Source organism: Mesocricetus auratus, unplaced genomic scaffold (assembly GCF_017639785.1).
Source record: "Mesocricetus auratus isolate SY011 unplaced genomic scaffold, BCM_Maur_2.0 Super-Scaffold_100011, whole genome shotgun sequence".
Taxonomy (NCBI): Eukaryota; Metazoa; Chordata; class Mammalia; order Rodentia; family Cricetidae; genus Mesocricetus; species Mesocricetus auratus.
The window spans coordinates 44,034,345-44,062,186 of record NW_024429195.1 but is presented as its reverse complement, the minus strand read 5'-3'; the positions used below and the strand labels follow the sequence as shown (position 1 = coordinate 44,062,186).

Below are 27,842 nucleotides of genomic sequence, written 5' to 3'. Positions count from 1 at the left end.
CCGTCGGCTCGCCCGTTCCTCCCCTGTCCTCTGTGACCGGGATGCTTCTCACGCCTCTCCGCCATCCTCTCCCGGGAGCCCTCCTGTGCCGGCCCGGGATCTCCCCTCCCCCGCGCCTTCCTCTCCTCGCCGGGAGGATCTCCCGCCGCGGTCTGGGCTTCTCCTCCTCTGCTCTGCAACTAGCGCTTTCCCACGCCATCCTAACCCCAGCGGGAGGGGGGATAACCGCCACCCCGGCAACTCCCCGTCGTAAGGGCGGGAGGGACAACGCACGCCGCGGTCTCTGAGCGCCGGGCCTCGCTCGCCCTCAAGTTCAATCCAGTCGCACCTCAGGCTTCCTTCTCCGCGGGAGTTTGGGGTCGGAGCTCAGCACCGCCCCCTGATCGAGGTGGGAAGGGCGCTCGCCCGAGCTCGGAGCTGGCCCCTCCCCCTAGTCCCGGCGCTGGGGGTCAGCGCGCTGCGGGAACCTTGTGATCCTGGGCCTCGGCGGCTGTTGCGGCAGAACAGACCCGGGCTGAGTCTCTAAGGGATTTGGGGTGCCGGGTGAGGCAAAGGAAACCCGAGCTTCTCTGTTTCAGATGACTCCAGAGGAAAAAAAATAGCTGTCGCTGTCTTCTTACATCCCTACCGTGGAGCTGCCCATTGGGAAACTGGAAACGAGACTAAATCCGAGGGGCGCAGGCCCACTTGGAGGAGGGGAGGGGTTGTATCCCTTTTGGTTTACTATGAGGGGATCTAGCCTTCCCAAAATACATTGAGCTTGTCTTGCCTGAGCCTGAGTGGCGAAGGGGACCGATGGGAATATAGATAGGTAGGGGGGCGAGCGAGCAGTGGCTACAGTTATCGGTTCGGTCAGCGAGTGGGGATACTCCTTCCACCGAGTCCTGCTGAGCCCCCAGCTGCTCCTCTGGAGCCCCGGCCTCTAGAATCACAGGATTGGCTGTCAGGGCGGCTCATACTGTTGTGAGTCACCACCCAGAGTGCTGGGAGGACAGTGTGTGGGGGGGTTTTGGGGGTGCTGGGGTGAGCCTGTGGTGTCTGGGGATGCATGCCTGCAGTGTCGGGAAGCGCAGGGGAAGACAGAGCTAGGCTGCTGTACCACCACCGCCCTCATAGCCCCCCATTTGGCTCCAGAGTGGCTGGCACTCTGGCAGCTGACCCCAGAGTTAGAGAGGTACGGTGGAACACGGGGTGTGTGAGAAGAGGGGGAGCGGGCGTTCACCCCTCCTTTCATTTCTCACCCTCTTGTTTTGAGGGAGGTTCGGTCTGATAAAATGATCGCTGGCTCCTTTCTCTCTTCAGAAGCTTCTTAAGGTGGGGTTTGTTGGACAGCCGGCCGCGTTTTATGGGATTGAGAAATGTTTGGGGACATATGGGGTCATTATACCCTCTGTTGTGCAGATTTGGCGTGGGGACGGGGGCTCACAAGTGTCGTGTCTGGCAAAAAGGAAACACTTAGCTTTGGGACATATCCCCAGCCCACCCATATCCTTCAGAGAGCAGGGAAGAACCCAGATTAAATGGGATAAAGAAGGATTTTATTCGTGGTCACCCGACGAGGGGGGAAATGCTTTACGCCCTGTTTTCCCCAGCTAATCCCAGGTGGTCCTTTAGCAGACACCTTTCCTTCCTGGCTCGAGGCTGGGTTAGGGCCTAGAGGTTGCCCAGGAGACTAGGCCTGGGCTCGGAAGGGGTGGGGACAGTAGGGCACAGGAGTAACCGGCTCTTCCGGAGCCGGCAGTGGGTGTGTGTGGGTGTGTGGTGGTGAAGCGAAGGGGCGTGGTCACGGACGTCTGGCTGGCGCAGGCTCCTCCCCTGCCTGCCCGGTCCGGGACTGGTTTGGTGGGAGGTACGGAGATTCATCTGCCCTGGAGAAGGAAGAGGAGGGGAAAAAAGGACACCAGTTTCCCTCGGCACCTGCCTCTTCCCCCTCCTGCCCTTAGGTGGCAGTTCCAACGTAACGTTTATTTTTTCTTGTTTATTTGGGGGCTAGCATTCCATAGCATAAGTCTGCTTCTTTCTGCAGAAGGAAGAATTCCCATCCCTTGAGTGTGCGCTGTCGGAGGGGTGAGGTGTGTGTCCCCCTCAGGTGACCTATAAATCTCCTTTTGGTTTTTCCAAAGTTTCACCTTGTAGTCCTGGTTAGCCTGGAACTCGATATGTAGACCAAGCCGGCCTTGAGCGCATGGCCGCCCTCCCATCTCCATCTCCCGCCAGTGTAGGGATTACAGGCGTGGGCCACCAGTGACCGACTTTATAAACCCATTTGGACGGAAAAGAGAAATATTTTGTTTCCCCGTCTCCTCTTTCCCTCGGTAATCTACTTACCTCAGGAGGGCGGAGGAACCCCCTGAACCTCTGCTGGCCCATGTTGTCGGCAGACTTTCCGTTCTGAACTGTCTGTGTTGGGTGGGATGTGTGACCCCCTTTCAGGATCCCCCTCAGGAGTAAGGAAAGCCAATTTAGACTGCTGGATTTGGCTCTACCGTATTCTACCCACACCCAGCTTTCCAATCTCTTAGCGTCCCTCAGAGGAGATGGTATTTGTTGACACCTCCCAACCAGCCAGAATTTCGTTGCCCCTTTTCTGTCTGTTGCTCTTCCTAGGTATTCAGACTTAGCTTTGAACTGTGTAGGCAATCGTTTATATTCTAGGATTACAGCTCATTGGGTTAAGGGGGAATTATGAAGTCAGAAAAGTCTTGAGTTGTAAGGGAAGGGAGTGAAGTTTCTTTTCTATTCGTATTATAGCTAATGTAGGACCTTGAGCCAGTCAGCAAGCCTCTGTAGCTGTTTCTTCACGTGGCAAATGAGAAGTATGAATTAAAAAATCAGTATGTGCCAGGTGGTGGAGGAGGCAGAGGCAGGCGAGTCTCTGTGAGTTCAAGGTCAGCCAGGGCTACACAGAGAAACCCTGTCTTGGAAAAAAAAATCAGTAAGCTGCGAGCTGTTTCCTATCTTGGCTTCCTGCAATACACATTTAGGAGAATGCAAAGTCTTTTTTTTGTTGTTATTTTTTCGAGACAGGGTTTCTCTGTGGCTTTGGAGGCTGTCCTGTAATTAGCTCTCATAGACTAGGATGGTCTCGAACTCACAGAGATCCGCCTGCCTCTTCCTCCTGAGTGCTGGGGTTAAAGGCGTGCGCTGCCACCCCCCACCCCCACCCCCGGCTTTTTTTTTTCAAAGCCAAACTCTTTGTTTGTTTGTTTGTTTTGTTTTTCGAGACAGGGTTTCTCTGTATTGTTTTGGAGGCTGTCCTGGAACTAGCTCTGTAGACCAGGCTGGCTTTGAACTCACAGAGATCTGCCTGCCTCTGCCTCCCAAGTGCTGGGATTAAAGGCGTGCACCACCAACGCCGGGCTTCAAAACCAAATTAATTCCTTGCTAGATTTCACTTTCCATTCTCTCCAAAGAACACAGCTATGTAGCCTTAGTTAGGAAAAGTAAAATTTGGGACATTTTAGTTGTTGATTAGTTTACTGCTTATCTTCTACCCTTTGGTCACATTTAGGCTAGACTCAGAGCCCAGTCTCCTCTCCTCACGTGCAGGAATCTCTTCGACGTTCAAGGCCCTGCGGATGTCACCAGGAAAGTGGTGATCCAGGCAGGACCAGGCTGTCCCTCCAGAACCATAGGTGAGTGGACTCCTGCTTCTTCTCGCTTCATCCCTTTACCTGGTGTAAAGCGCCCCCTAACGATTAACTTCCACTTTTTCACCACCTTGCTGAGGAAATAAGCAGCCCGGGAGTTATCCTCCAGGCATCCCCTCACAGAAAAAAGCATCATCTATCTGCCTTTCGCCCTAGAAACGTGCTCTAGTCGTCGTTTAGGTTAACCCTGCGGTATGGCTCGCCTTTCGGTTTGACCTGGGTGAATTCAGCGAGACTACTGCTCTCGATGAGACGCGGGTGAAGCACGGACTGAGAGCGGCGCTAGGACCCAGATGTGGGTCTCACTGAGAGACGGCGGGCTCTAGGACCCGGAGGCCTCGACCCGGGTGGGCGGCTCCGCGGGCCGCAGCCAGAGTCCCGCCCCCTCGGCTCCGGCTCCCTCCTCCCCCGCCGGCCATGTTGGCTCCGCTCGGGCCCCGCGGTTGAGCCGCGACCCCGTCCCCCTCCCGGACCCCGCACCCCGTACCCCCTTCCCCGCGGGCCGGCGGGCGGGCGTCTCCTCCGTCCCAGCGCCCGGAGCGTGGCCATGTGACCCGCCCGTCCCCCGGGGAGAAGCGCGCCCCATCCGGCTGACCGCCGCCTCAGGTGGGTAGGGTGTGTGTGACCAGGGCCGGGAGTCCCGCGCTCTTCGGGGCGCCCCTCAGGCGGCTGCCGCGCCCTGCCTAACGGACGGGGCTCCCTCCCGGCGGGGACACTGCCCCGGTGGCCGGCGAGGCTGTGGGGGACCCCGGCCGGGGCGGGGGCGGTGGCGGCGGCTGACGAGGACGGGGCTCCGGCCGGCGGCGTCCCCGGGATGGGCTCCCCTGGGTGCGCTCGCCTTGAGGTGTGCGAGTCTGTGTGTGGAGGCGGGAGGTGTTTCCAGGGGTCGGAGGCTGGCTCCCTGGGAGCCCTCACGTCTCCCTCCGTGCTGACCTGGATGCAGAGCGCCCGGCTGGCGGGGGACACTGCCTTCTTGATCCGGGCCCCGGAGCCCCCGCAGACTCCCCTGCTAGGGAGATGCAGGTTGATCGTAGTCGTACTCGGAGGCGTCCGGGCTAGAGTCGGGCGGGCGCAGAGCTGAGGGGAAGAATAAAGAGGATTCCTTTCCCTAGGAAACCCTCTGTAGAGGGGATCCCCGTTTCCGTAGCAGAGACGATGCTCGCTCTCGTCATTCCTTTCTTTCCCGGCGCTCCCGACTTCCAGGAGTCAATGCCAATAGCAGGCGTCCTTTGTGGAGCTTTACTGGAGTGAGGGATTTGTATCCTTCGGGGGAGTGGTGGTGGTGGTGGTGGGGATAGCTGCCACCACCTCCATCTGTACACAAACCTCCCCTCCCCCAGCCTCCCGCAGGAAGTGGCCGGGAAATGGCAGCTGTGCGTTCGATGCCGCGTCTCTTGTTTTGAAATGTCCATTTTAATCTGATTTGGTTTCATTTTCTGAGGCCTGGTGGACAGGCTTGGAGCTTGCCAGACGTGTGGCCCTAGAGACCTTTCATTAGACTTTTCCCACTGTAAGTAACGTTCATTTGTCCGCCAGTGGTCAAGTACAGTTGAGCACTGACTGATCTTGATCCTCCTTTATAGACTGACCATTCTGGGGACTGACACACACACACACATACACCCCGCCTTTCCTGCTCCAATCTAGAGGTCATAGGGAACCAAACCGAGCTATCACCAGCAGTGCCTACTTTACTACTTAGAAAGCTGCCAAGACAACTTGGATCTTTATGGAATGAGAGAGGCTTCTCGATGCTGCTTAGCGTTTTTAAGTGGACAGTTTCTTTATTCCAGAGCATCTGAGCAAGTAAACTTGTGAAAAGAAGGGCACTTGGAGAAGTGGAAAGAGAGGAAATGGGGAAGGTGTATGTTCTATAATTTGTACATAGGGATGGGGCCTGATTATAAATGAGAGCTAGAAACTTGTTCCTTAGAAGTGATTTAGTCTAGTCCTTCAGGGAAACCTGTTCGTTGACTTGGGTTCCTGTAAGTTTTAACCTCTACAGAACTAATAAGGGAATTTGCTATCATGATTTAATTCTTTTGTCTATAGAACATTTCTTGAAACTTGGGAATTTTTTCCTCTTGTGTATAGTTGTGCCTGTGTCCACATTTTCTTTTTCCTTTAAATTTATTTTAATTGCTCTACTTTATGTGTCTGTGTTTTGCCTGCATGTGTATTTGTGCCCATAGAGACCTCAAGAGGGCTTTGGATCCCCTGGAACTGGGGTTTCAAGATGGTTGAGCTGAGCTGTCTTGTGCATGCTGGGAACTGAACTCGTCCTCTGTAATAGCAGCCAGTGCTCTTAACTGCTGAGCCATCTCCATCTAGCACCTCTCTCCCCCACCCTCCACCTGTGTGTGTGTGTGTGTGTGTGTGTGTGTTTCAAGACAGGGTTTCTTTGTGTAGCCTTGGATGTCCTGGAATTAAGTCTGTAGACCAGGCTGACCTCAAACTCAGAGATCTGCCTGCCTCTGCTTCTCAAGTGTTGGGATTAAAGGCATGTGCCACCACTGCCCAGCTGTTCTTACTATTTTTAATTATGGGTCTACAGAGACTGGAAAATGGTTCATTGGTTGAGAGCATTGGCTGCTCTTCCTGAGGACTGGGATTCAGTTGCCAGCAACCACCTGACAGCTCACAGCTGTCTGCAACTCCAATTTCAGGGGATCCAACACCCTCACACAGACATACAGACATGCAAAACAGCAATGATTAAATTATTTAAAAACTGGGTCTGCATGTGAGTGTGTGCTTGTGAGTGAAATGCTTGCTCTTGTAGGTCAGAGGCTTTGGAGCTAGTTAGAGGTGGTTGTGAGCTGCCTGATGTGGGCACCCAACCAAAGTGGGAGGTTTTTTACAACTTTTATTTATTATTTTGTTATTTATTTGGTTTGTTTTGTATTTTGAGACAGTATCATTATAGCCCTGGCTGTCCTGAAGTTCTCTAAGTAGACCATACTGGCCGCAAATTCTCAAGAAATCTAGAAATCTGCCTTCCTCAGCCTCCCTAGTTCTGGGATGAAAGGGTTTGCCACTGTAACAGAGAAGCGCTCTCTCTCTCTCTCTCTCTCTCTCTCTCCTTCCTCCCTCCCTCCCTCCCCCCTTTGTGCCAGGGTAAGGCTGTCCTAGAACTAACTATTTGAACTTTAAGCTGGGTTTGAACTTGCAGTAATCCTCCTGCTTTTCTACCTTTCAAATTGGGCTTAACCAAGAGAATTTTTTCCCCTAAAGGTGATGGCTTGTGCTCTCCATTTTGTTTATTTGTTTGAGTTTCCCTCTCCACTCCCCCCACCCCCACCCCCACCTCCCACCCCCACACACAGTGTCTCATTAGGTAGCTCTGGCTGGTTTGGAGTTCTATATGTAGACCAGCCTGCCTTAGAATTTATAGAGATGTGCCTGCCTCTGTCTCCCAAATGCTAGGATTAGGTGTGTGCCCCCTGCCTGGCTAGATTCCATTTTGTTGCCATTTGGGTTTCACTAAGGACAAGGGTTTAAATGTTGAGAATTGTAATAAGATCATTTGAACTGCCCTGAAAACCAAATGCACCTGGCATTGAAATCCTGGTTTGTTTTTTTTTCAATCAGAAACAAGTGTGGTGTCGGGCTATAGGGCGGTGGTGGCACACGCCTTTAATCCCAGCACTTGGGAGGTAGAGGCAGGCAGATCCCTGAGTTCAAAACCACCTGGTCTACAAGAGCTAGTTCCAGGACAGCCTCCAAAGCCACAGAGAAACCCTGTCTCAAAAACAAAAACAAACAAACAAACAAAAGTGGTGTCAGCATTGCCTCTCTGATGGATATTGATAGGATCCTTTGACTTCTTTAGATGGTGTCAGGCACCTAGGTGATATCAGCTGTCTTATGTGTTTTGGGAATTTAACTCAGTCTCATGCATGCTTCACTTTAATTATCATTTTAGTTTGTAAAAGGTTTATTTGGTGTAGTTGTGTTTGCCACAAGGTGTGGGTGGAGATCAGAGGACAACTATCCTACCATGTGGGCTGTGGTGTTTGGTAGAAATGCTTTTAACCACTGAGCCTCCTCATCAGCTCCACATTGATTGGTTTTTCTCTTCTCCTGTCTTCAGCCTTAAATTGGGACCTGGCAGAATACTAAATTGATTTTCCTTGTTGGTGTTAAAAGAGGGAAGAGGCCTGGAAATGAAGAGTTTAGTAGAAACGTTAGGTAGTGGTAGTGCACACCTTTCATCCCAGCATTGGAAGGCAGAGGCAGGCGGATCTCTGTGAGTTTACAGAGTAAGTTCCAGGACAGCCAGAGTTCTACAGTGAAACTGTCTGGAAAAACAAAAAACAAACGGTTTGATAGTAAGAGGACTCTTGAACCATGACTTCCACAGCAGCCCTTCTGCCCCAATCCAAAGTGACTTCATAGTGGGAGCCTTGGCCTTATCAGAAGTAAATCCACTCTCTTCCCTTCCTTTCCTTTCTTTTTCTTTTTTTAAGATCGATCTTCATTATGTAGTCCAGGCTGCCCTTAAGCTCTGAGTCCTCTGTTTTTGCCAAACACTGAAATGATAGTATACTTCCACACTTGGTGAGAAATCTGCAGAGAAGTAGATTTCTTAATATTGACTGGTCACTTTTTCTGGCAGGAGGTGAAAGAGTAGTTTTCTTCTCTTTCCCCTTTTGGTCTTTTTAGTACTGGGTTGGGGGGTAAAAACCAGGCCTTTAGACACCTTCCCCCTTATTTATTTTTGGTTTTTCTTCCTCTTCTTCCTTTTTGGTTTTTGGAGACAGCCCTAGCCTGTGACTTTGGAGCCTGTCCTGGAACTCACTTGGTAGTCCAGGCTGGTCTCGAACTCACAGAGATCCACCTGCCTCTGCCTCCCGAGTGCTGGGATTAAAGGCGTGCCCCACCAACGCCCGGCTATTTTTGGATTTTTAAGATTTCTCTATATTGTTGGCAGCCTTGAACTCACGGTGGGCTGACTACCTCTGCTTTGGTACTGGGATTAAAGACGTGTAATCCTGAACACTTTTATGTTTTTTTGTTTTTCAGAGACAGGGTAGCCCTGGCTGCCCTGGAACTCTAGATCAGGTTCGCCTCAAGCTCAGAGATCTGCCTGCCTCCACTCCCCTAAAGGTGTTTGCCACCGCCATCTTGCCTGTGTTCTGTTTTATAAGTCTCTGCCTGAAAAGAAAAGTGGGTGCTATGAAGAGAGTTAGGTGGCCTGACCTCAGCTTCTCAGAAGTCTAGAAGCCTCTTCGTCCTGGAATCAGGTGTGCCTGTGTTCCTGACGATAACTTTTTTCACCTTTGAATAAATTAAGCCAAACTGCTCTATTCTTACACTGTCAGAGTGCTGTAAAAGTTACTAGTTAGTGTAGTGTTTGATCTTGTGTATGGTGTGTAAAGTGAGACAGTAATGTGAGTTGGGGTTTGTTGGTTTGTTTTATTTTTTGTTTTTCCAGACAGGGTTTCTCTGTATAGCTTTGGAGCCTTGTCCTGGCACTGAAGCTGTAAACCACGCTGGCCTGGAACTCACATAGATCCTCCTGCCTCTGCTTCCCTAGTGCTGAGATTTAAAGGCATGGGCCACCACCACCCAGCAGTAATATGAGTTTTTGTATTTTAGGACATAGAAGGATTTCTGCCCCCCCCCCTTAATTTTGCAATGGGATCTCATTATATAACTCAGGCCTGCTTTGCATTTATTTTATTTTATTAGTGAGATAGGATCTCTCTGTATTGCCCTGGCTGTCCTGAAACTCTTAATGTAGATCTGGGTAGCATTGAACTCAGATCTGCTTGCCTCTGCCTCTGTTAAGGATGGTATAGGTTGCCTAGTGTATCCAAGGCCTTGAGTTCAGACCTTAGCACTGTAGGAATGGAGAAGTCAAGGGATTGGGGCTCTCTTCCCCACATAAGAGTATTGTATCTTGGGCTGGAGTGGTAGCTCAGTAAAGTGCCTTTTTTTTTTTTTTTTTTTTTTTTTTTTTGAGGCAGGAGCTCACAGTTACCAGACTGATTTTCAACACACAGAGCTCCACCTACCTCTGGTTTTGTGCTGGGATTAAAGGTGTACTCATCACCCCACCCAGCTCTGGCTGGCTTTGAACTTCTGTCGCCCAAGTAGGCAACCCTTGGGCCACCTCAGTCTTCTAAGTAGCTGGCTCTGATCCAATTGCAACTGTAATTTTCTTTCCTTGAGATCCTGGGGATCAAGATAAGACATAATCACTGGCACATATGTGAACATATACATTAAAAAATTGAGGACTGGGTATGGTGGTGCATGCCTTTAATCCTAGCACTCACAGGCAGAGGGATGCAAATCTCTGAGGCTAACTATAGTGAGTTCCACTGCAGCCAAGGCTACATAGTGAGACCTTGCCTCAAAAAAAATTTTTTTAAAACGGGATGGAGTACTAGAGAGATTTTGTGCATGCTGTTCTTGCAGAGGACCTGAGTTTAGTTTTAGCAGTCTATATCTGGCTTCAGGGGAAACATTCAACACCTCTGGCCTCTTCAGGCACCTGCACTCACTTGCAGAGGACCTGGGTGCCATCCCCAGCACTTACACAGCGGTTCAAAACTATCCTTAACTTCAGTTCCAGTGCATCTGGTGGCTTCTGCTGACCTCCATGGGTACCAGGTATGCATGTGGTACAAGTATAAAATCTTATGTCTATGAAAAATTAGTTGAGCATGATGTTATACACCTTTAATTCCAGCACTTGGGGAGGCAGAGGGAGGTGGAACTCTGAGTTTCAGATCAGCCTTGTTCTACAGAGTGAGTTCCAGGACAACTAAGGTCATGCAGAGAGACCCTGGAGAGAGGAAGGGAAGGAGTGGGGAGAAAGACTGAATTTAATTCCCCGAAAATAGGAATAAGTTTGCACTAAGCTCATAGTGACAGTAACAAAATCCTAAGCCACATGTATTCAGCAAAGACTTGATTTGGCTCTTTTCTCCATTTAGTAATAAATTAAACCCTGGAAACATAATGGTAGAACTTAGCATCCAGGTAACATTAGAGAACCTGCCCAGACATTGCAGGTTTTTTTGAGTAGTGCCTTCCTACCTCAGTGTAAAATTTCATCACCTTTCTGCCATCTCACTCAGGATTCAGCTTTGAAACAGGGTTAAAGAAAAGACATTTTGAAAAAGACCCTTGGTCAGAGCGTATTATAGTTTGTCTGAATCAGTTCCCAGAGAAGTTTGATGATTAGGTCAGATAAGAGGACATCCTTCAATGTGTTTGCCATTTGGGACTGTAATGGAAGACGATGACTTAGTCAGGGAGTAGGAGTTTTTTCAATATGAAATTTAAAGATCACTGTCTCCAGTGTTGGGAACTGAGAGGGGCAAAAGCTTGGAACTTCCGCAGTATGTATGGGACGGGACTGGGACAGCTTTTATTTCTCAGCCTTGATGGTGTACCTTGGGTCATTCCTATAAGGCTGAGCTGTGTGTTAAATGTTGCTGAGAAACAGGGCAGCTAAGACTGCTTGCTGACTGCTCTTGGGGACCTGGGTTCTATCCCCAGCACCAGTTGGTGGCTCACAGCTGTCTGTAACTCCAGTTCCAGGGGTCCAGCTTGTCTTCTAACCTTCAAGGGTTCCTGCCTCTGTGTGATATGTACACTCACACACACACACACACACACAACATTAAATATTTTTTAAAGTGCTGAGAAGCAAGCTGACATGATGATATGCGCTTGTAATCCTAGCATTTTCCAGGGTCTTACTATGTGGCTGTGGCTGGCCTAGAAATAGCTAGAAGACCAGGATAGCCTCACTCACAGATCCATGTCTCTGCCTTCCAAGTCATGGGCCACCATGCCTGGTGTTTTCTTGCATTCTTATATTGTGATCCCATTATTTGTGTGACATCTGAAATCAGGGGTTAAGTTGTATATATTAAATATGGCAACATATACATACCTTTTAAAGCCAGGCATGGCGATGCGCATCTTTAGTACCAGCCAGCACTGGGAGGCAGAAGCAGATGGATCTCTTTGAATTCCAGGCCAGCCTGGTCTATATTGTGAGTTCCAGAAAGCCAGGACTACATAAAGAAACTCCATCCTAAAATGCTTGTGTGTATGTGGGTATTAAGTATGTACCTTTTAAGCTAGGAGTTGTAACTCATGCTTTTGATCCCAGTAGTTGGGAGGCAGAGGCCAGTGTGATTTACACAGAGAAACCCTGTTTTGAAAACCCATTTGAAAAAATTATATAAGCTGGGTGGTGGTGGCGGAGGTAGCGGCAGTACCTTTAATCCTAGCACAGAGGTTATTGAGGCAGATGGATCTCTGAGTTCAAAGCCACCCAGGTCTATAGAACTAGTTTCAGAACAGCTAGGGCTTTTACACAAACCCTGTCTCAAAAATAAACTAAAAAAAGGTGTGTGTGTGTGTGTGTGTGTGTGTGTATACATACATACATACATACATACATACATACATACATATGCAAACACAGGCTAACCATTATTTTTACTCATTGTCTAAGAAAAGTTAACATGGGCCTAGAGAGATGGCTCAGAGGTTAAGAGCGCTGACTGCTCTTTCAGAGGTCCTCAGTTCAACCCAGCAACCACATTGTGGCTCACAACCATCTATAATGCAATCTGGTGCCCTCTTCTGGCACAAAGACAAAGCACTGTATATGTATACATAATAAATAAATATTAAGAAAGAAAGAAAGAAAAGGGAAGAGAAAGAAGAAAGAAAAAAAAGCTAACATTGCTGGGCATTATTGACATGCCTTTAATCCCTTCGCTCTGGGAGTTTGAAACGGGAATTTCTGAATCCCAGGCCATGTGAAGCTAAATAGTGAAACCCTATTACAAACAAAACCCAATGTTTAGTACAAGAGCCTTTATATATATTTTTTCTTGTTTAACCCTCAAGTCTTAGAAATGCATAATAAAATTTTTCTAGATGACATAACTAAGGCTCAGCAAGTGCTTTGGATTCAAATCCATCTGAGATTTGAACCTACCTAACCACTGAGCCATCTTTCCAGCCTTGAACCTGCCTTCGTATGCTGCTCTAACCACACAGCACATAACTTGTGTCTAGGAATGATGTGAAATGGCTGTGGGTCCTGTGGCCCTCAGCTGGGGTGGTATAGAAACAGAGTCGGGTGCCAAATAGCTTGTATTCCTTCTACATATCGGATTTCTTTGGTCTGTCCACTTATTGCTAACAGCATGTAATTTGTAAAGTAGGATATGCTGTTTTCTCAGAGTAACAAAAGAATAAGGTCACTAGTTTCCTTGTAGATTCAACAACAAAAGCAAAGAAAAAATGAACTGTGACCCATTTTTGAGGGTATAATCCAGAAGACATAGGAAGAAAGATGTGTTACTGTTTCCTATGAGCCAGGCAATGAGTAACTGCCTATACTAGAGGAGAGGGTAGGTCAGGAGGAATTGGTTCTTCAGGCTTCTTCCCAGGCTCCAGAGTGAACCCCTTCATGTTCTTTGCTCTGGGTTAAGCTTCTGAAATAACCTAACCTAAAAACAAGGACTTAGTTTTAGTTTTTGTATTTTACTTGTAATTATTAATCTTATGATGCTTATTTTGGATCCTTGTTCTGAAAAATGGGCTTTTCCTATGATGGGGACGTCCTGGAAGACTGCAGTCTTTTTCTTTGCGAATTGGGTTTTCATGAATGCGGAACCGAGTGAAGTCTGCTGCTTAATTTACACTTGATCTTAGCCCAAAACTGAGAAGTGATCATTACTTGTGTGTGTGTGTGTGTTTATGTGTGTATACTGTTGACACATACACCTAATGGTATCTGATTTTCGTTATACAGCATATTCATAAACCATATTGCTTGCTTTGAAATGGGATCTTGCTGTGTAGTTCGGTCTGTCCTTGAACTTAGATCCTCTTGCTTAGCCTCTAGGATGTTGGCCAGTGATCATATGTTTCCATAACCAACTTATTCTTTTTTTCTTTTTTTTTTTTTTGGTTTTTCGAGACAGGGTTTCTCTGTATCGTTTTTTGTACCATGTCCTGGAACTCGCTCGGTAGACCCGGCTGGTCTCGAACTCACAGAGATCCGCCTGCCTCTGCCTCCCGAGTACTGGGATTAAAGGCGTGCGCCACCACCGCCTGGCCCAACTTATTCTTTTAAAGGTCTGCTTATTGCCTCAACGTAGGAACTTGATAAAGAAAGCTTTTTGACTGCTCGATGTGGTAGTAAAAGTTTCAGGACTACATAGACTTGTCTAGGAAAAAGGAAAAAAGCTTCCATTGCAAATTATTCTGCCCTTGAGAAGCTGTTAACATAATCCAAGAACTTTGGGGTGGGGGGTGGGACGGAGGTTCAAGACATGGTTTCTCTGTGTAACAGTCCTGGCTGTCCTGGAACTCACTCTGTAGACCAGGTTGGTCTCAATTACAGAGATCCGCCTGCCTTTGCCTCTTTGAGTGCTGAGATTAGAGGCATGGGCCACCAATGCCCGGCTCCTTTTGTTTAAAAACAGGATCTCACATATTGGGTTAATGTGCATCGCAAATATCTTATAGATCAGACTTTTTCAGTAATTCTTAATTCTGCTTTCATGCCTTCTGAAGTCTGTCACAATCAGTTAAGAGCTTTATTTTTTCACTATTCCTAGTAACATCATATTCAGTAGATATTGAGAAGGTTTTTAGCCATACTCCCCTCAATGAGCCAGTTCACTGTACAATTTCCCATGTGTATAATATATATATTTCAAATCATTATATTGAAGTATTTTATGTCTGGGGCTGTAAGTAGAAAATAATGGGGGATTGGAGAGATGGCTTAGCGGTTAAGAGCACTGACCGTTTTTCCAGAGATCTTGAGTTCAAGTCCCAGCAACCACATGGTGACTCAAACCACCTTGAATGAGATCTGGTGCCCTCTGCTGGCATGCAGGCAGAAGGCTGAATACATAAAAATAAAATTAAAAAAATTATTTATTAAAAAAAAAGAAAAGAATGGACACTACTGAGCCAGGTATGGAGGCAGACAACTGTTACCCTAGCACTTGGGAGCTTTGGGGAGATGGATTCAGAGTACAAGGCCAACTTGGACTGTGCAAACAGATTCTGTCAGAACAATAATGAAAAACGATATACATCAAGTATACATCTCCTGCTAACACCATGCATCCATGGCTTTCTTCCAAAAAGATGGCTTTGAAAACTTTTGTGGACCCTGGAACTATGACCTTGGGCTGACGTCCAGGGTGAAAACAGAAGGATAATGAATATCAAATGTGGGGCTGGGGAGATAATTCAGTGGTTATAGGCACTGGCTATTCTTCTAGAAAGAAGATGTGCGTTTGATTCTTAGCCAACTGTGTCTGTTAACTCTAGTCCCAGGGAATCGATCCCCTCTTCTGGCCTCTGTGGGCACTGCATATATGTGGTATGCAGACATACCTGCAGGTAAAAACATACATGTTTAAAAAATGAAGTCTTAAAATGAATAAAAGGCTGGAGATAATGGCTTAGAGGTTAAGAGCACTGGCTACTCTTCCAGAAGTCCTGAGTTCAATTCCCAGCAACCACATGTGGCTTACAACCCTCTGTAATGAGATCTGGTGCCCTCTTCTGGCACAGAGGCATAACAGTGTATACACAGTAAATACATCCAAAAACAAAACCCGGGCCTGATGGTGGTGGCGCTTACTCCTAATCCCAGCACATGTGAGGCCAGTCTTTGTGAGTTCAAAGCCGCCTGGTCTACAAAATGAATGCCAGGACTGTTACATAGAGAAACCTTGTCTCCAAAGAACACAAATCCTAACCCTAACGTTAAAATAGTGAGCTAATGTCTGAGAGGACTATACCCTGGGCCAGGATTTAAGAAGGTAGAACTTAACTAAGGGTAGACTTTTCCAGGTTTATTTTTTTTTTCCACACTCATTTTTCTCTACCACTGATAGTTAACTCTGTCTCTGTCTGCCTTTCTAACAACTTGCTTTTAGATAGTGTCTAAAAGCTTGGCCTTAACCCTGTGATCCTTTGTCCCAGTCTCCTGTGTGCTGGGTTTATAGGTGTGGTACCATACTTGACTTAAAGTTGGGTCTTTGCCCAGGTTAAGGGCATATTTTCTTCTCTTTTTCAACTTGTACCTTCTCACAGCACCCCTGCATTGAAGGGTAAGTAAAGGGATGTGGAGGGGCACTGCCTCTAGACAATGATGTAATCTTGCTTAACCATGAGTAAAGTTTTTCCTTTTCTGCCTCCTACAGAAATGGAGACGAACGACCATTTTAACTTTACTGGCCTTCCCCCTGCACCAGCTGCCTCAGGATTGAAACCCTCTCCTTCCTCAGGCGAGGGCCTCTACACTAACGGGTCTCCCATGAACTTCCCCCAGCAAGGGAAAAGTGAGTGTGGAGGCCATGAGACTTGGGGAGAGAATGGACATTGGTTTTTTTAGATCAGGTTAACAGGAGGAGATTGAGATTATTTTGGGCTAGCTACCCCGCAACAACTCTCTCATGGTAGGTGGTGACAGGAAATAAATCCATAGAACTAATTGCTAAAGAGAAATCAAACTTCTGAGAATAAGCTATAAGGACTTATAGAAGCTGGTTTTTGTTTTTTTGTTTGCTTGTTTGTTTGTCTTTAGACTGGAGAAGATTAGAAAAAACATATAAGCTTTTCCATCTTAGCCTGCTTTCTTGTCAGTCCTGTTCCCTGGCTACTGGCAGAAAAGAAGGTAGCTGCTGTTGCTAATATGAGGGTGGTGGGCCTGTGACAGGTAAAGCCCTCTGTGGAGCAGAACTAGGACTAGGGGTGGGGAAGGGTGTGAAGGCTGTGTAAGTGTGCTTTTAAATTGTGCAGTAGGGAGATGTGCTGGTGCCACCTCCTGTCCTTGCAAGAAGGTGGAGTGTGCACTGCTTCCCTTAGACACTGACAGTCCTCTGTGAAAGAAAGTGCTGCTGTTGAGACTATTGTCTTTTTCTTTTTCTCTTTTGGGGTAGTGGCCCAGGATGGCCTTGAACTGGTGGCAGTGCTCCTGCTTCAGTCTCTTATCTATTGCCTTTTTACATCTGCTTGGATTTCAAGTCACATGCTTTCTCCTTCCTTGCAGTAGAAAAATTCTGCAGTATATAGGGTACTTACAGATAATATAAGCCCATACTGTAGGATTCCCCCATACACAGATGCCTGCTTGAAGTTTCTTTAGTATTGTTATCTGTTACATACTCAGATTGTTATTTTTTCCGGGCATTTGTGGCACATGCCTTTAATCCCAGTACTCGGGAGGCAGAGGCAGGCAGATCTTTGTGAGTTCCAGGCCAGCCAGGTCTACAGAGCGAGTTCCAGGACAGCCTCCAAAGCCATAGAGAAAAACCAAAAGAAAAAGAGAGAGAGAGATTGCTATTTTCAGAGCTGGATTCTGCAGCACTGGTCATGCAAAGATTTTTTACCTATTCCATATTATTACCTTCCTGGGCCTATGGGGAGGGGCTAAACCAAGTCTTCTGAGCTGGAATTTTGTCACTGTGGTGACTGCAAATTCTATTCTTAGCCCAGCACAAAGTGCTGGATCTGCATGTGCCCATGAGGTGGAGGCTGTCCCTTCTGGTGCTACTGTGGGGCCAAATAGGCACTAGGGAAAGGGGGTGGGAACTGGAGAATTCTATCATGCCCCACAAGGAAAGAATTCCCATGAGGAATGAGGGTGTGAAAGAATGCAAGTCAGTGTAGGAAACCTGTGTGCAGCTTCAATATCTGCAGCTGCCGCTGGCTCCTGTGACACACCTAGGCTGCTCCCTAGCGCCTTACTCAGCTGTCTCAGCAGCAGTGCTAAGGTTTGGTGTCCCCTGGAGACCCAAAAGCTAAAGGTAACAGAGGAAGGAGTCCCTTCGCCTGCACTTTCACTGTAAATTGGGGTGTATTTGGTAGCATTATTGCATATATGTTCTCAGCTGACTCTTTTCTATTTTTCTGCCAGGTTTGAATGGGGATGTGAATGTTAATGGCTTATCTACTGTATCTCACACTACTACTTCAGGGATTTTGAACTCTGCTCCCCATTCCTCCAGCACCTCACACCTCCATCACCCTAATGTGGCCTACGACTGTCTCTGGAACTACTCACAGTACCCACCTGCCAACTCCGGCGGCAACCTCAAGGACCCACCCCTTCTTTCTCAGTTCCCTGGGGGACAGTACCCACTCAATGGTATCCTTGGGGGCAGCCGACAGCCTTCGTCCCCAAGTCACAACACTAATCTTCGAGCTGGGAGCCAAGAGTTCTGGGCCAACGGTACCCAGAGTCCCATGGGGCTTAACTTCGATTCACAGGAACTGTATGATTCCTTTCCTGACCAGAATTTTGAGGTGATGCCCAATGGACCCCCAAGTTTTTTCACCTCCCCACAGACATCTCCAATGTTGGGATCTAGTATCCAGACCTTTGCACCTTCCCAGGATGTGGGCAATGGGATCAATCCTGATGAGGCAACAGAGAAGGAGCTGCCTTCAGTTGTGGCAGAAAACGACACTGGCTTGGTAGGCAGCCTGGAGCTGGAGGAAGAGCAGCCAGGTATAACTGGGTCTGTGAGCTGGGTGTGGAGAGAGGAAGTGGGGTCACGGGGAACAGTGGCTTTTTGGGGTGAGGAAAACTTGTCTTTCCAGCTCTCAGCAGTGGAGACTGATTTGCATGTTGGTGATTAGCAGAGCCAAGTGGCTGGTGTTTTTGTGGCGGCAGCACCAGTTCAAGAGTGGGAGTGCAAATTACTTCAAGTTAATGCAGAGCTGCTGGCCAGGAGAGGGCAGGTGGGCGATGGGCAGGCCTGAAACAGCCCAGACAGATACTGCCTCAAAAATGGCTTCTTGGGCTGGGAATGTAGCTCAGTGGCTGGAGTGCTTGTGTAGCGTGCATGAATGGAGCCCCAGGTTCCACCTCCAGCACTGCATAAGTCGTGCATACTGGCACATGCTGGAGTGGAGACTGGAGGAGAAGGTGTTCAAGGTCAGCCTGAGACCCTTGGGTAGGGTAGGTAGGGTAGGGTAGGGGCTTCTAAAACAGATGAGAGGGTTAGGACATCAGCAGTGAGCACTGAAGCCATGAGGCTATTGTAACTGTGGGAGGATTAGGTCATGCTGAAGTGACTCAGCCCTGGTGACTGGCTATGAAGGCAAGGAGAAAAAGGCAGAGTGCACCATTGCTTGTCTTCTCGTCTTCCTTTATTCTTTTGTGGTTAGTTGTGTATATGACAACCTCTTTTGTTTCCCTAAAAGTAGATAGAACCTTAGTTTGTATTTGTAGTTGATGCAGGGCGACTACCACTCTGCCTGATGTAAGGTTGGGTTAGCAGCACATTTGTACTCATTTTAGATACCTGGATAGGATCTGTCCCTAGTTTAGAACTGACAATAAATGTTGATTGAATGAACATCTTAGTTTTAAAACAAGGTTAGAGTTTACTAAGAGAATTTAACATAGATTTTGAGTACTAATGTATCTGGGGGAAGGGGCACTTAGGAAAAGATTAATACACACCATGTACATGCGTGAACTTCTTGAAAAAAAGTTGCCTGAATATTTTTCCTTTAAGCATTGTTTTAATTAATTATTCTTTATGTGCATTGGTGTTTTTGTCTACATGCATGTCTGTGTGAGGGCATCAGATTCCCTGGAACTGGAGTTACAGACAGTTGTGGGTGCTAGGAATTGAACCTGGGTCCTTTGGAAGAGCAGCCGATGCTCTCAACCACTCAGCCACCTCTCCAGCCCCACCTGAGCACTTTTTTATAAACACCTAAATTGAAGGCATCAGTTTTGACTTTTGGTCTCTTCTGGGATTACCTAGAACTAAAGATGTGTGACTACAATGGTTCTGTCTCCTCTGTGGAGTCTTTACACCAAGAAGTCTCCGTCCTGGTCCCCGACCCCACAGTGAGCTGTTTAGATGATCCTTCACATCTTCCTGATCAACTGGAAGACACTCCAATCCTCACTGAAGATTCCCTTGAGCCCTTTGACTCCCTGGCACCAGGTGGGCTTAGGAGGGTAGCCAACCCATTACCTGAAAAAGTTAGAAAGTTTTAGGGGATCTGGGGTTGTTGGGCTTATAGGTAAACCTTTAGTAAACCATGGGCTGTACTGCGGCTCGGCCGGCTTTACTCGGCTGCATTGGTTCATTGCCCAGGCTCTTCCTGTCTTCCAGTTGGCCAAGAGCCTTTGGCTGCCGTAATTCACTGAATAGGCTGTGACTACCACACAGTTGGGCTGTTTGGGTTCTAACTAACTAGAAAGAAAACATTTGGCAATTAAATACAAAAACAAGGCATATTTTATGATAAATGCTGGGTTTCTACAAGGATCTATGGGTAGATAGATATACAATCTGTATCTTTGCCTTCATTTTCACAGTCTCCTGGCTTTGCTCTTTAAGAGGGCTGTATGTTCCCCTAGTAACGTTCTGCTTGTAATTTTTTTCACCCCTATAAACAGAGCCAGTGAGTGGAGGACTTTATGGTATAGATGACACAGAGCTGATGGGTGCAGAAGACAAGCTGCCTCTTGAGGACAGCCCTGTAATCTCTGCCCTCGATTGCCCTTCTCTCAATAATGCTACTGCCTTCAGTCTCTTGGCAGACGACAGTCAAACGTCAGCCTCTCTCTTTGTCAGCCCCACCTCTCCACCTGTCTTAGGGGAGTCTGTCTTGCAAGGTAAGTGAGGAGAGGTGGGACAAATGAAGTCCTCACTTGGAAAACAGTGCATGTGTTCCATTTCTATGCCCTTAACATGGGAAGTCTGTAATGGTGTCTTGCTGACAGACTATGAGATGGTGTTTAGTGGGAATAAAAAAAAGCATCGGTCGTTGTACTTAGACCTGTGCCCTCAGTGGAGAACTTGAAGGACTTGTGAATTGTCAAGGAAAAGAAGGCCAGAAATGTTTGGGGTAGGAAGAGAGCCAGCACTGCTTTTAAATTTAATTTTATGTGTATGAGTGTTCCTGTATGTATCTGTACTGTGTTTGTGGTGCCCTTGGAGGCCAGAAGAGGTGTCAGACCTCTTGGGACTGGAGTTACAGAAGGTAACCATGTGGGTACTAGATAGAAATCAAACAGTGGCTCTCTGGAAGGGAGCCAGTGAGCCATGCTATAAACCTTAAAGATAGCCATGTTTAACGTAGTGTAGATTTGATTGAATAAATTCTTTTACCTGATACCATTTTCTTTTACTTACATTATTTGGATTTTAGATAACAGCTTTGACCTGAATAATGGCAGTGACTCTGAACAGGAAGAAATGGAGCCTAAGTGTTCAGACTTCCCACGGTCCCAGACTGAGCCAGCCCCTGACCAACCGCCTACTATTGAGCTACATCCAGCAGCCTCCCCAGCAGCCTCTTTGACAGCTTCAGTGACTTCTCACGCCTGCCCTGCATCTTCACCAACAGCCACCTTCCAGACAGCCTCCCCAGCAAATGAAGATGTCAGCAGGGTTCCAGAAGCTTCTGCTGCTGGTTTGGGAGAGATCACTGGAGAACCTGTCACAGTTTCTGGTAGTGGTAAGTGTCCAGACTCTGTTCTGTCCCTGCCCAGTTTCTATAAAAGGTGTCACATACTGCATCTGTCCCTCTACTAACCTGTAATTTAATATTTTTTGTTTTTATTTTTTCAAGACAGGGTTTCTCTGTAACTTTTGGAGACTGTCCTAGAACTAGCTCTTGTAGACCAGGCTGGTCTCGAACTCACAGAGATGTGCCTACCTCTGCCTCCTAAGTACTAAGATTAAAGGCATGAGCCACCAACGCCTGACTTGTTTTTTTTGTTTTGTTTTGTTTTTTTTTTGGTTTTTCGAGGCAGGGTTTCTCTGTATTGTTTTGGAGGCTGTCCTGGAAAACTCGCTCGGTAGACCAGGCTGGTCTTGAACTCACAGAGATTCACCTGCCTCTGCCTCCCGAGTGCTGGGATTAAAGGCGTGCACCACTAACTCCTGGCTTGTAATTTTAATTTTAATTTAACAAATGTTTTATGTTTCTTGAGAGAATCTCACTATAAGCCTTGACTGGTCTTTATGTAGATGGGGTTGGGCTGTAGTTCACAGTGCTGTGCCACCAGCTCAGCTCTCCCCTCTGACCTTGCTGACGTCTTACTCTGATATCTCTGGTCTTATCTCAAGGTGATGTACTGAAGAGACGAATTGCTACCCCAGAAGAAGTTCGTCTTCCCCTCCAACATGGGTAAATGCTCTAGATTGCTGCATGCATCGACCTTAACAAGCCTAGGAATGACTCTTAAGTTGTGGGAATAGATTACAGGGCAGTGAGGAGGGCGTGGGATCCTTGGAGTTGGATTCGCAGGCTGCTGTGGGTGTTCGGGTTTCTGGCAGAGCAGTGGGTGTGCTTCACTGTGGGGCTGTCACCCTAGACCAATTTCTTCTTTTTTGGGAGGTTTTTTTTTCTTGAAACATGGTTTCTCTATTTAGCCCTGACTGTCCTGGAACTCCTCCTGTAGACCAGGCTGGCCTCAAACTCAACAGAGATTTACCTGCCTCTGTCTCCTGAGTGCTGGGACTAAAGGTGTGCTCCACCACTGCCTGGCTACATTTTCTCTTCCTTATGTATGGTCTGTCTTCCCTCATTTATTCTTTGCTTATCTGCTGGTCTTGATCAAGGATCCTTTTCCAAACTAAAGTTCAAGTATTCAGGGTAACTAGACAGAACTGTTTTTTAGAGCAGGATAGCAGTGAGGGAGAGGGGCTTCCTTTCCTACCTGTGAATTAGGTGGTTTTGTGGTACATGCTATCTGGAAAGCTAAGCTCTGGAACAGTAACTGCTTAATGACCAAACCAGGTATCATCGAAGACCTGGAAACAACTCTCTTCCTCATTTTCACCACAACCACTCAGGACTACAAGTTGTCACCAAGTCTACTGAAACACTGGAGATGTGGATAAGGCTGGCTGCCATAGTATATTTTTTGCCCAAAACATAGTTGCTAACTAAAACACAGCCTACTTAGTTTATTTCATGGAGTCAGCCTCCAGTCTACTCTGATACTTTCCTCTACACCTGAGCCAGGACTTTTAGGAGTTTGTAGTTGCTCATTTCAGTAGCTTCATAAAAATGAAGGGTGGAGATCTTGGCATGTTTGTCATTTGGTGTATCATTTCCTCCTGAAGTATTTACTTTAGCTCAGGCAGCGTGAGCCTGTTGTGAAGCTGCCGTGCTGTCTCTGTCTGTAGCATGATGTACGTGAAGGGCTAGTGAGACAGGTGCAGCTGACTCCAGGGTGGCATGGAAGTGGGCGGGGTGTGACCTGGCGGCAGGGCCCATGTGCTTCTCTGGCAGGTGGCGGAGAGAAGTGCGCATCAAGAAGGGCGGCCACCGATGGCAGGGGGAGACTTGGTATTATGGCCCCTGTGGGAAGAGAATGAAACAGTTTCCAGAAGTCATCAAGGTAACAGTGTTTGTAGCTTTTAAAGGACTTTTTCCAGCATTGTCTCTCTAGCATTTGACTTATTCTGTTTGTGTTATAGGTGGGCAAATACATGGTCGGGCTACGACTTTAGTAATGTCATTTTTTTCTCTCAGTACCTGAGCCGAAATGTGGTACACAGTGTCCGCCGTGAGCACTTCAGCTTCAGTCCCCGCATGCCTGTTGGAGATTTCTTTGAAGAAAGAGACACACCAGAGGTGCTGGCCCAAGGGTTAAATAGTTGGTGAACAAGTTATAGGTTCTTTTTGTGGAGTTTAGTGGCTCAAGGAGTCTGGGATAATTTGGAGAATTGAAGTGTCCTATACTGATTGTCTCCCTTATAACATGGTGTTCCTTGTTCCTTTAGGGCTTGCAGTGGGTCCAGTTATCTGCAGAGGAGATTCCTTCCAGAATTCAAGCAATTACTGGCAAACGAGGGAGACCTCGGAATAATGAGAAGGCCAAGAACAAGGAAGTCCCCAAAGTGAAGCGGGGCCGAGGTCGGCCACCTAAGATCAAAATACCTGAGCTATTGAATAAAACAGACAACCGACTTCCAAAGAAACTGGAGGCCCAAGGTACAGTGTTACTTTTAGCTCAGGGACTGTGCTCTCTCCACAGGGTATCTGAAATGTCGCTGAACTGTAGTTGGTACCTGGTTTCCTAGGAGGAACTGGCATCTGGAAAGATGAACCTCAGTCTGTTCTCCCCTTGGAAGGCATGCTCAGAGTCACAACCTTGTGCTGCGTTTTTTTCCAGGCATTTTTTCCTTTAAGTTGCTTTTACCAGTAAAGCCTTGAGCTGTCCCCAGATACAGTAATGCCAAAGGAGAAGAGGTCCATGCTTTTCCTTTCCATCTTCCAGCTACTTTGAGCTAATTGTGTTCATATAATTTCCATGGTTTTTGTTGTAGAGATTCCAGTTCACGTCTGAATCAAAAGATAATTTGCACACTATTTTAGTCAGATAGATAAATGGGAAAATGTCTGTGTTTTTGGGGGGTGGTGTGGAGTGAGGGATTGTTGTTTGTTGTTTGTTTAGAGACAGGGTTTCTCTATGTAGCCCTGGCTGTCCTGGAACTAACTCTGTAGACCAGGCTGTCCTGGAATTCAGAAATCCTCCTGCCTCTGACTCCCGAGCGTTGGGATTAAAGGCGTGCAACCACCACTGCCTGGCAAACATGTCTTACTTAGAAACTTTTCTAAGTAAGCATTATGTGTACTGTGCAGAATATGAAATAGTCTTGTTAATTCCATTCAGAGTTCCAGCACTGCTATCTGCATGTATCTTTTTTCCCACACGCTAGTGGCTAATACAGAGACTCTGCACTTGTCTACCAAGTACTTTACCACAGTTAAAACCCAAGTTTGGCCGGGCAGGGGTGGCGCACACCTTTAATCCCAGCACTCGGGAGGCAGAGGCAGGCGGGTCTCTGTGAGTTCGAGGCCCGGCTGGACTGACAGCCTCCAAAACAATACAGAGAAACCCTGTCTGGTTAAAAAAACAAAACAAACAAACAAACAAAAAAAAACCAAGTTTCACTTTTTCAGAAAGGTTTATTTTATGTGTGCAAGTGCTTCACACATAGGCACTACATGTGTGCTTGGGGCCTCTGAAGATCCTAAGAGGGTGTCAGATCCCTGACTGTCATGTGTGTGCTGGGAACCAAACTCAGGTCCTCTGCAATGGCAGTAAGAGCTCTTAACTGCTGAGCTGTCTTTCCAGCTCCATATCTCATTTTAATAAATCTTTAAGTGACTTATTTGCCCATAATACTTTAAAAGGTTGCCATGAAAGTGTGTGTGGTGATGTTTCTGTATCAGAAATGAAAGAATAGGTACTGTTGGGTCAGAATGTCAATTAGAAATGAGTTATTTGCAGATTTATACTTTGATTTGGATCTTTCAGTGGAGTGAGCTGCGGAAGCCGAGTGTAAGCACTGGCTGTGAGAGTTGAGTCATTATCCTTGTCTTTCTTGTGCATGCTAGGTTGCCAGTGTTACAAACCAATACTCTTTCCTGACAGTTTAGATTACTGTTTCCTTTCTCAGCTGTCTTTGCACTAAAATCAGGCCGTATGCATCAGTCTGAGCATTGCTGCCCTTGCTCCATAGCCAGGGGAAGAGACAGATCATAAAGGCACTCTGCCATTGTAGCCTCTTCCATCAGTTAGGACGAGTCTGTGGCTTCTGGGCTGCTGATACTGTTTGAGCACTTTGTGCAACACCTGAGCAGGTGCCTCTCTGACCCTGTCTCTTCAACGTTTTATAATGTCTACTCCGAGAATGAGCCAAAACCAAACCAGACTTGTCCGTGGAACTGCACAGGAAAGAAGCCAGCTTTGTAGTGGGCATGTGCGGCCATGGGTGCCAAGCATGTGCTCTGGGTGCCAAGCATGTGCTCTGCCTCACTTTCAATTTCCTTCCTGCCTCACAGAAACACCGGGTGAGGAAGATAAAGCAAAGATGAGTAAGAGCAAAAAGAAGATAAGGCAGAAGGGACAGCGGGGAGAGAGTCAGCCTCCTGTTCAAGGGCAGGTGAGCAGGGACAGCAGTGGGCAAGCTTTTCTACAGCATCCTCAGTAGAGCAGCACACTGGGATTTCCTGGGCTTGATTTAGAAAAGTGGGCAGGCCTGTTCAAGAGAAACAGGGTCTCCCAGGTGAGAGAATCAATCCATTGCCATCCTTCAGCATCCCACCTCCTACCTCCAGTCCCTCCCCATGCCGTCTCCTACCTCTCCAGTCCCTCCCCATGCCGTCTCCTACCTCTCCAGTCCCTCCCCATGCCGTCTCCTACCTCTCCAGTCCCTCCCCATCCCGTCTCTCACCTCTCCAGTCCCTCCCCATCCCGTCTCTCACCTCTCCTCACCAACAGCCTTTTCTGTTTTGAAGTTTCACCCAAGCAGAGATGTTTTCAGGGTTTGAGGAGAAATGACTTCCCTTGTGGTTACAGGCCAGAAACAAGAGAAGACAAGATGCCAAGAGCTTAAAACAGAAGGACACTAAGAAGAAACTCAAGGTATATATATATATGATCAACGTATTTCCCAAATTTAATTCCTTTTTTCCCAGGGTGCATTGTGCATGCTAGACAAGCATAGTACCTCAGAGCTAAATGTCCATCTCTCAAGTCTGATTTTGAAGCCACCACAGAGATTTTCCAAACACACATGTCAGTGTTATGTTTTGGGAGGGACTAAGATCAGGCATGGCTAGACAGGTATCTGTGACACTTGTACCTTTCTCTTGGGGGGTAGGCTGATAAAGAGAAGATGAAGACAAAGCAGGAAAAACTGAAGGAAAAAGTGAAGAGGGAGAAGAAAGAAAAGGCAAAAGTGAAAGTAAAGGAAGAGGTGGCCAAAGCCAAGCCAGCCTGTAAAACAGAAAAGACCCTCGCCACACAGCGGCGTCTGGAGGAGCAGCAGAGACAGCAACTTCTCTTAGAGGAGATGAAAAAGCCCACAGAGGATATGTGTCTGCCTGACCACCAGCCCATGCCTGACTATGCACGCATCCCTGGTTTGACATTGTCCAGTAAGACTTTCTCAGACTGCTTGACCATCGTGGAGTTTCTGCACAGTTTTGGCAAAGTACTAGGCTTTGACCTTACCAAAGATGTTCCTAGTCTGGGAGTCCTGCAGGAAGGACTCTTATGTCAAGGTGACAGCTTGGGCAAAGTGCAAGACCTGCTGGTTCGGCTCCTGAAGGCTGCACTCCATGATCCCGGTCTGCCTTCCTCCTGTCAGGTGAGCTTTCCTGGACCTGAGTTAGCTTTTGCTTTCTCTTGAGAGTATTTAAAAAGCCCCTCCCTGAAAAGAGCCCAGGGTGGTGGGGTATGGCCCTCTGCTTCTGGTCTGTCTGTGATGCCTCCTTGCACTGCTTCATCTGGTCTTTTTTTTTTTTTTTTTTTTTTTTTTGGTTTTACGAGACAGGGTTTCTCTGTATTGTTTTGGAGGCTGTCGGTCCAGCCAGGCCTCGAACTCACAGAGATCCGCCTGCCTCTGCCTCCCGAGTGCTGGGATTAAAGGCGTGCGCCACCAATGCCCGGCGCTTCATCTGTTCTTACTTCCTTCTTTTCCTAGTTGTAGACTTTCCCCTTAATTTTCAGTATTTTATGTGTGTGTTTTGCCTGCCAGTTTGTGTGCCTGGTGTCCACAAGGACCAGAAGTAGCTGTGATCTCCTATAATTGGAGTTACAGACAGGTGTGAGCCATCATGTGGGTGCTGGGAACTGAACCTGGTCCTTTGGAAAAGCAGCCAGTGTTCTTAATGGCTGGGCCATCTTTCCAGCCCCTTGTCCTGGCAATTTTCACCTTCTCCTTTTTCACAAAAATTTCTTTTAGCACCCTTTAGTCTTTGAGCCTGGGAGGTGGAGGCAGACAGCCCTCTTGGAGCTTGCTCTACATAGCAAGTTCCAGGGCAGCCAGAGCTTTTTTTTCTTCTTCTTCTTAAGATTCATTTATATCTTATGTGGATGAGTGTTTGCCTGCATGTATGTATGTGTCTGTGGTGCCCCCTGAGACCAGAAGATGGGGTTGGATTCCATGTAATGGGATTATGGATGTCTGTGAACTGCCTTATGGGTATTGAGAACCAAAACTGTGCCCTTTCAGGAGCCATAGCCATCTCTCCAGCTCTGAATTGTTTAAAGTTGCATTGATTTTCTGTGTGTGTGTGTGCATGTCTATGGTCAGTGTCTCCCTCCACCGTGTGGGTGCTGAGAGCCATCTCATTGACCTCGTTTTTGTAACCCTGTAGTTTTCTCCCAGGTTCACC

The 27,842-nt window shown here is 47.4% G+C and overlaps 1 protein-coding gene and 1 long non-coding RNA gene across 7 annotated transcripts in view; one reads left to right on the top strand and one right to left on the bottom strand.

Annotated features, from left to right (window-relative positions):
• The window catches only part of Baz2a (bromodomain adjacent to zinc finger domain 2A), a 37,644-nt gene that overhangs the window by 1,490 nt on the left and 8,312 nt on the right, over positions 1–27,842 (top strand). For 2 of the 6 annotated variants that reach the window (XM_040754714.1, XM_040754715.1), the window contains exons 2-14: positions 3,550–3,635; positions 15,869–16,006; positions 17,584–18,177; positions 19,448–19,633; positions 20,092–20,310; positions 20,847–21,155; positions 21,770–21,830; positions 22,941–23,049; positions 23,184–23,285; positions 23,435–23,645; positions 25,503–25,603; positions 26,020–26,085; positions 26,324–26,812. In XM_040754714.1, the coding sequence (XP_040610648.1) occupies positions 15,871–16,006; positions 17,584–18,177; positions 19,448–19,633; positions 20,092–20,310; positions 20,847–21,155; positions 21,770–21,830; positions 22,941–23,049; positions 23,184–23,285; positions 23,435–23,645; positions 25,503–25,603; positions 26,020–26,085; positions 26,324–26,812 (2,583 nt within the window). In that variant the 5' untranslated portion in view covers positions 3,550–3,635; positions 15,869–15,870. Of the gene's footprint in view, positions 1–3,511; positions 3,636–3,827; positions 4,257–15,868; positions 16,007–17,583; positions 18,178–19,447; positions 19,634–20,091; positions 20,311–20,846; positions 21,156–21,769; positions 21,831–22,940; positions 23,050–23,183; positions 23,286–23,434; positions 23,646–25,502; positions 25,604–26,019; positions 26,086–26,323; positions 26,813–27,842 lie in introns of those variants that run through there. The other 4 variants (XM_040754711.1, XM_040754710.1, XM_040754713.1 and 1 more) reach the window with 3 other exon arrangements.
• LOC110342740 lies at positions 1,522–3,106 on the bottom strand. The gene is made up of 2 exons (XR_002384905.2): positions 2,329–3,106; positions 1,522–1,868 (listed from the first exon to the last, which is right to left on the bottom strand). It is a non-coding gene; the product is annotated as an uncharacterized LOC110342740 (long non-coding RNA).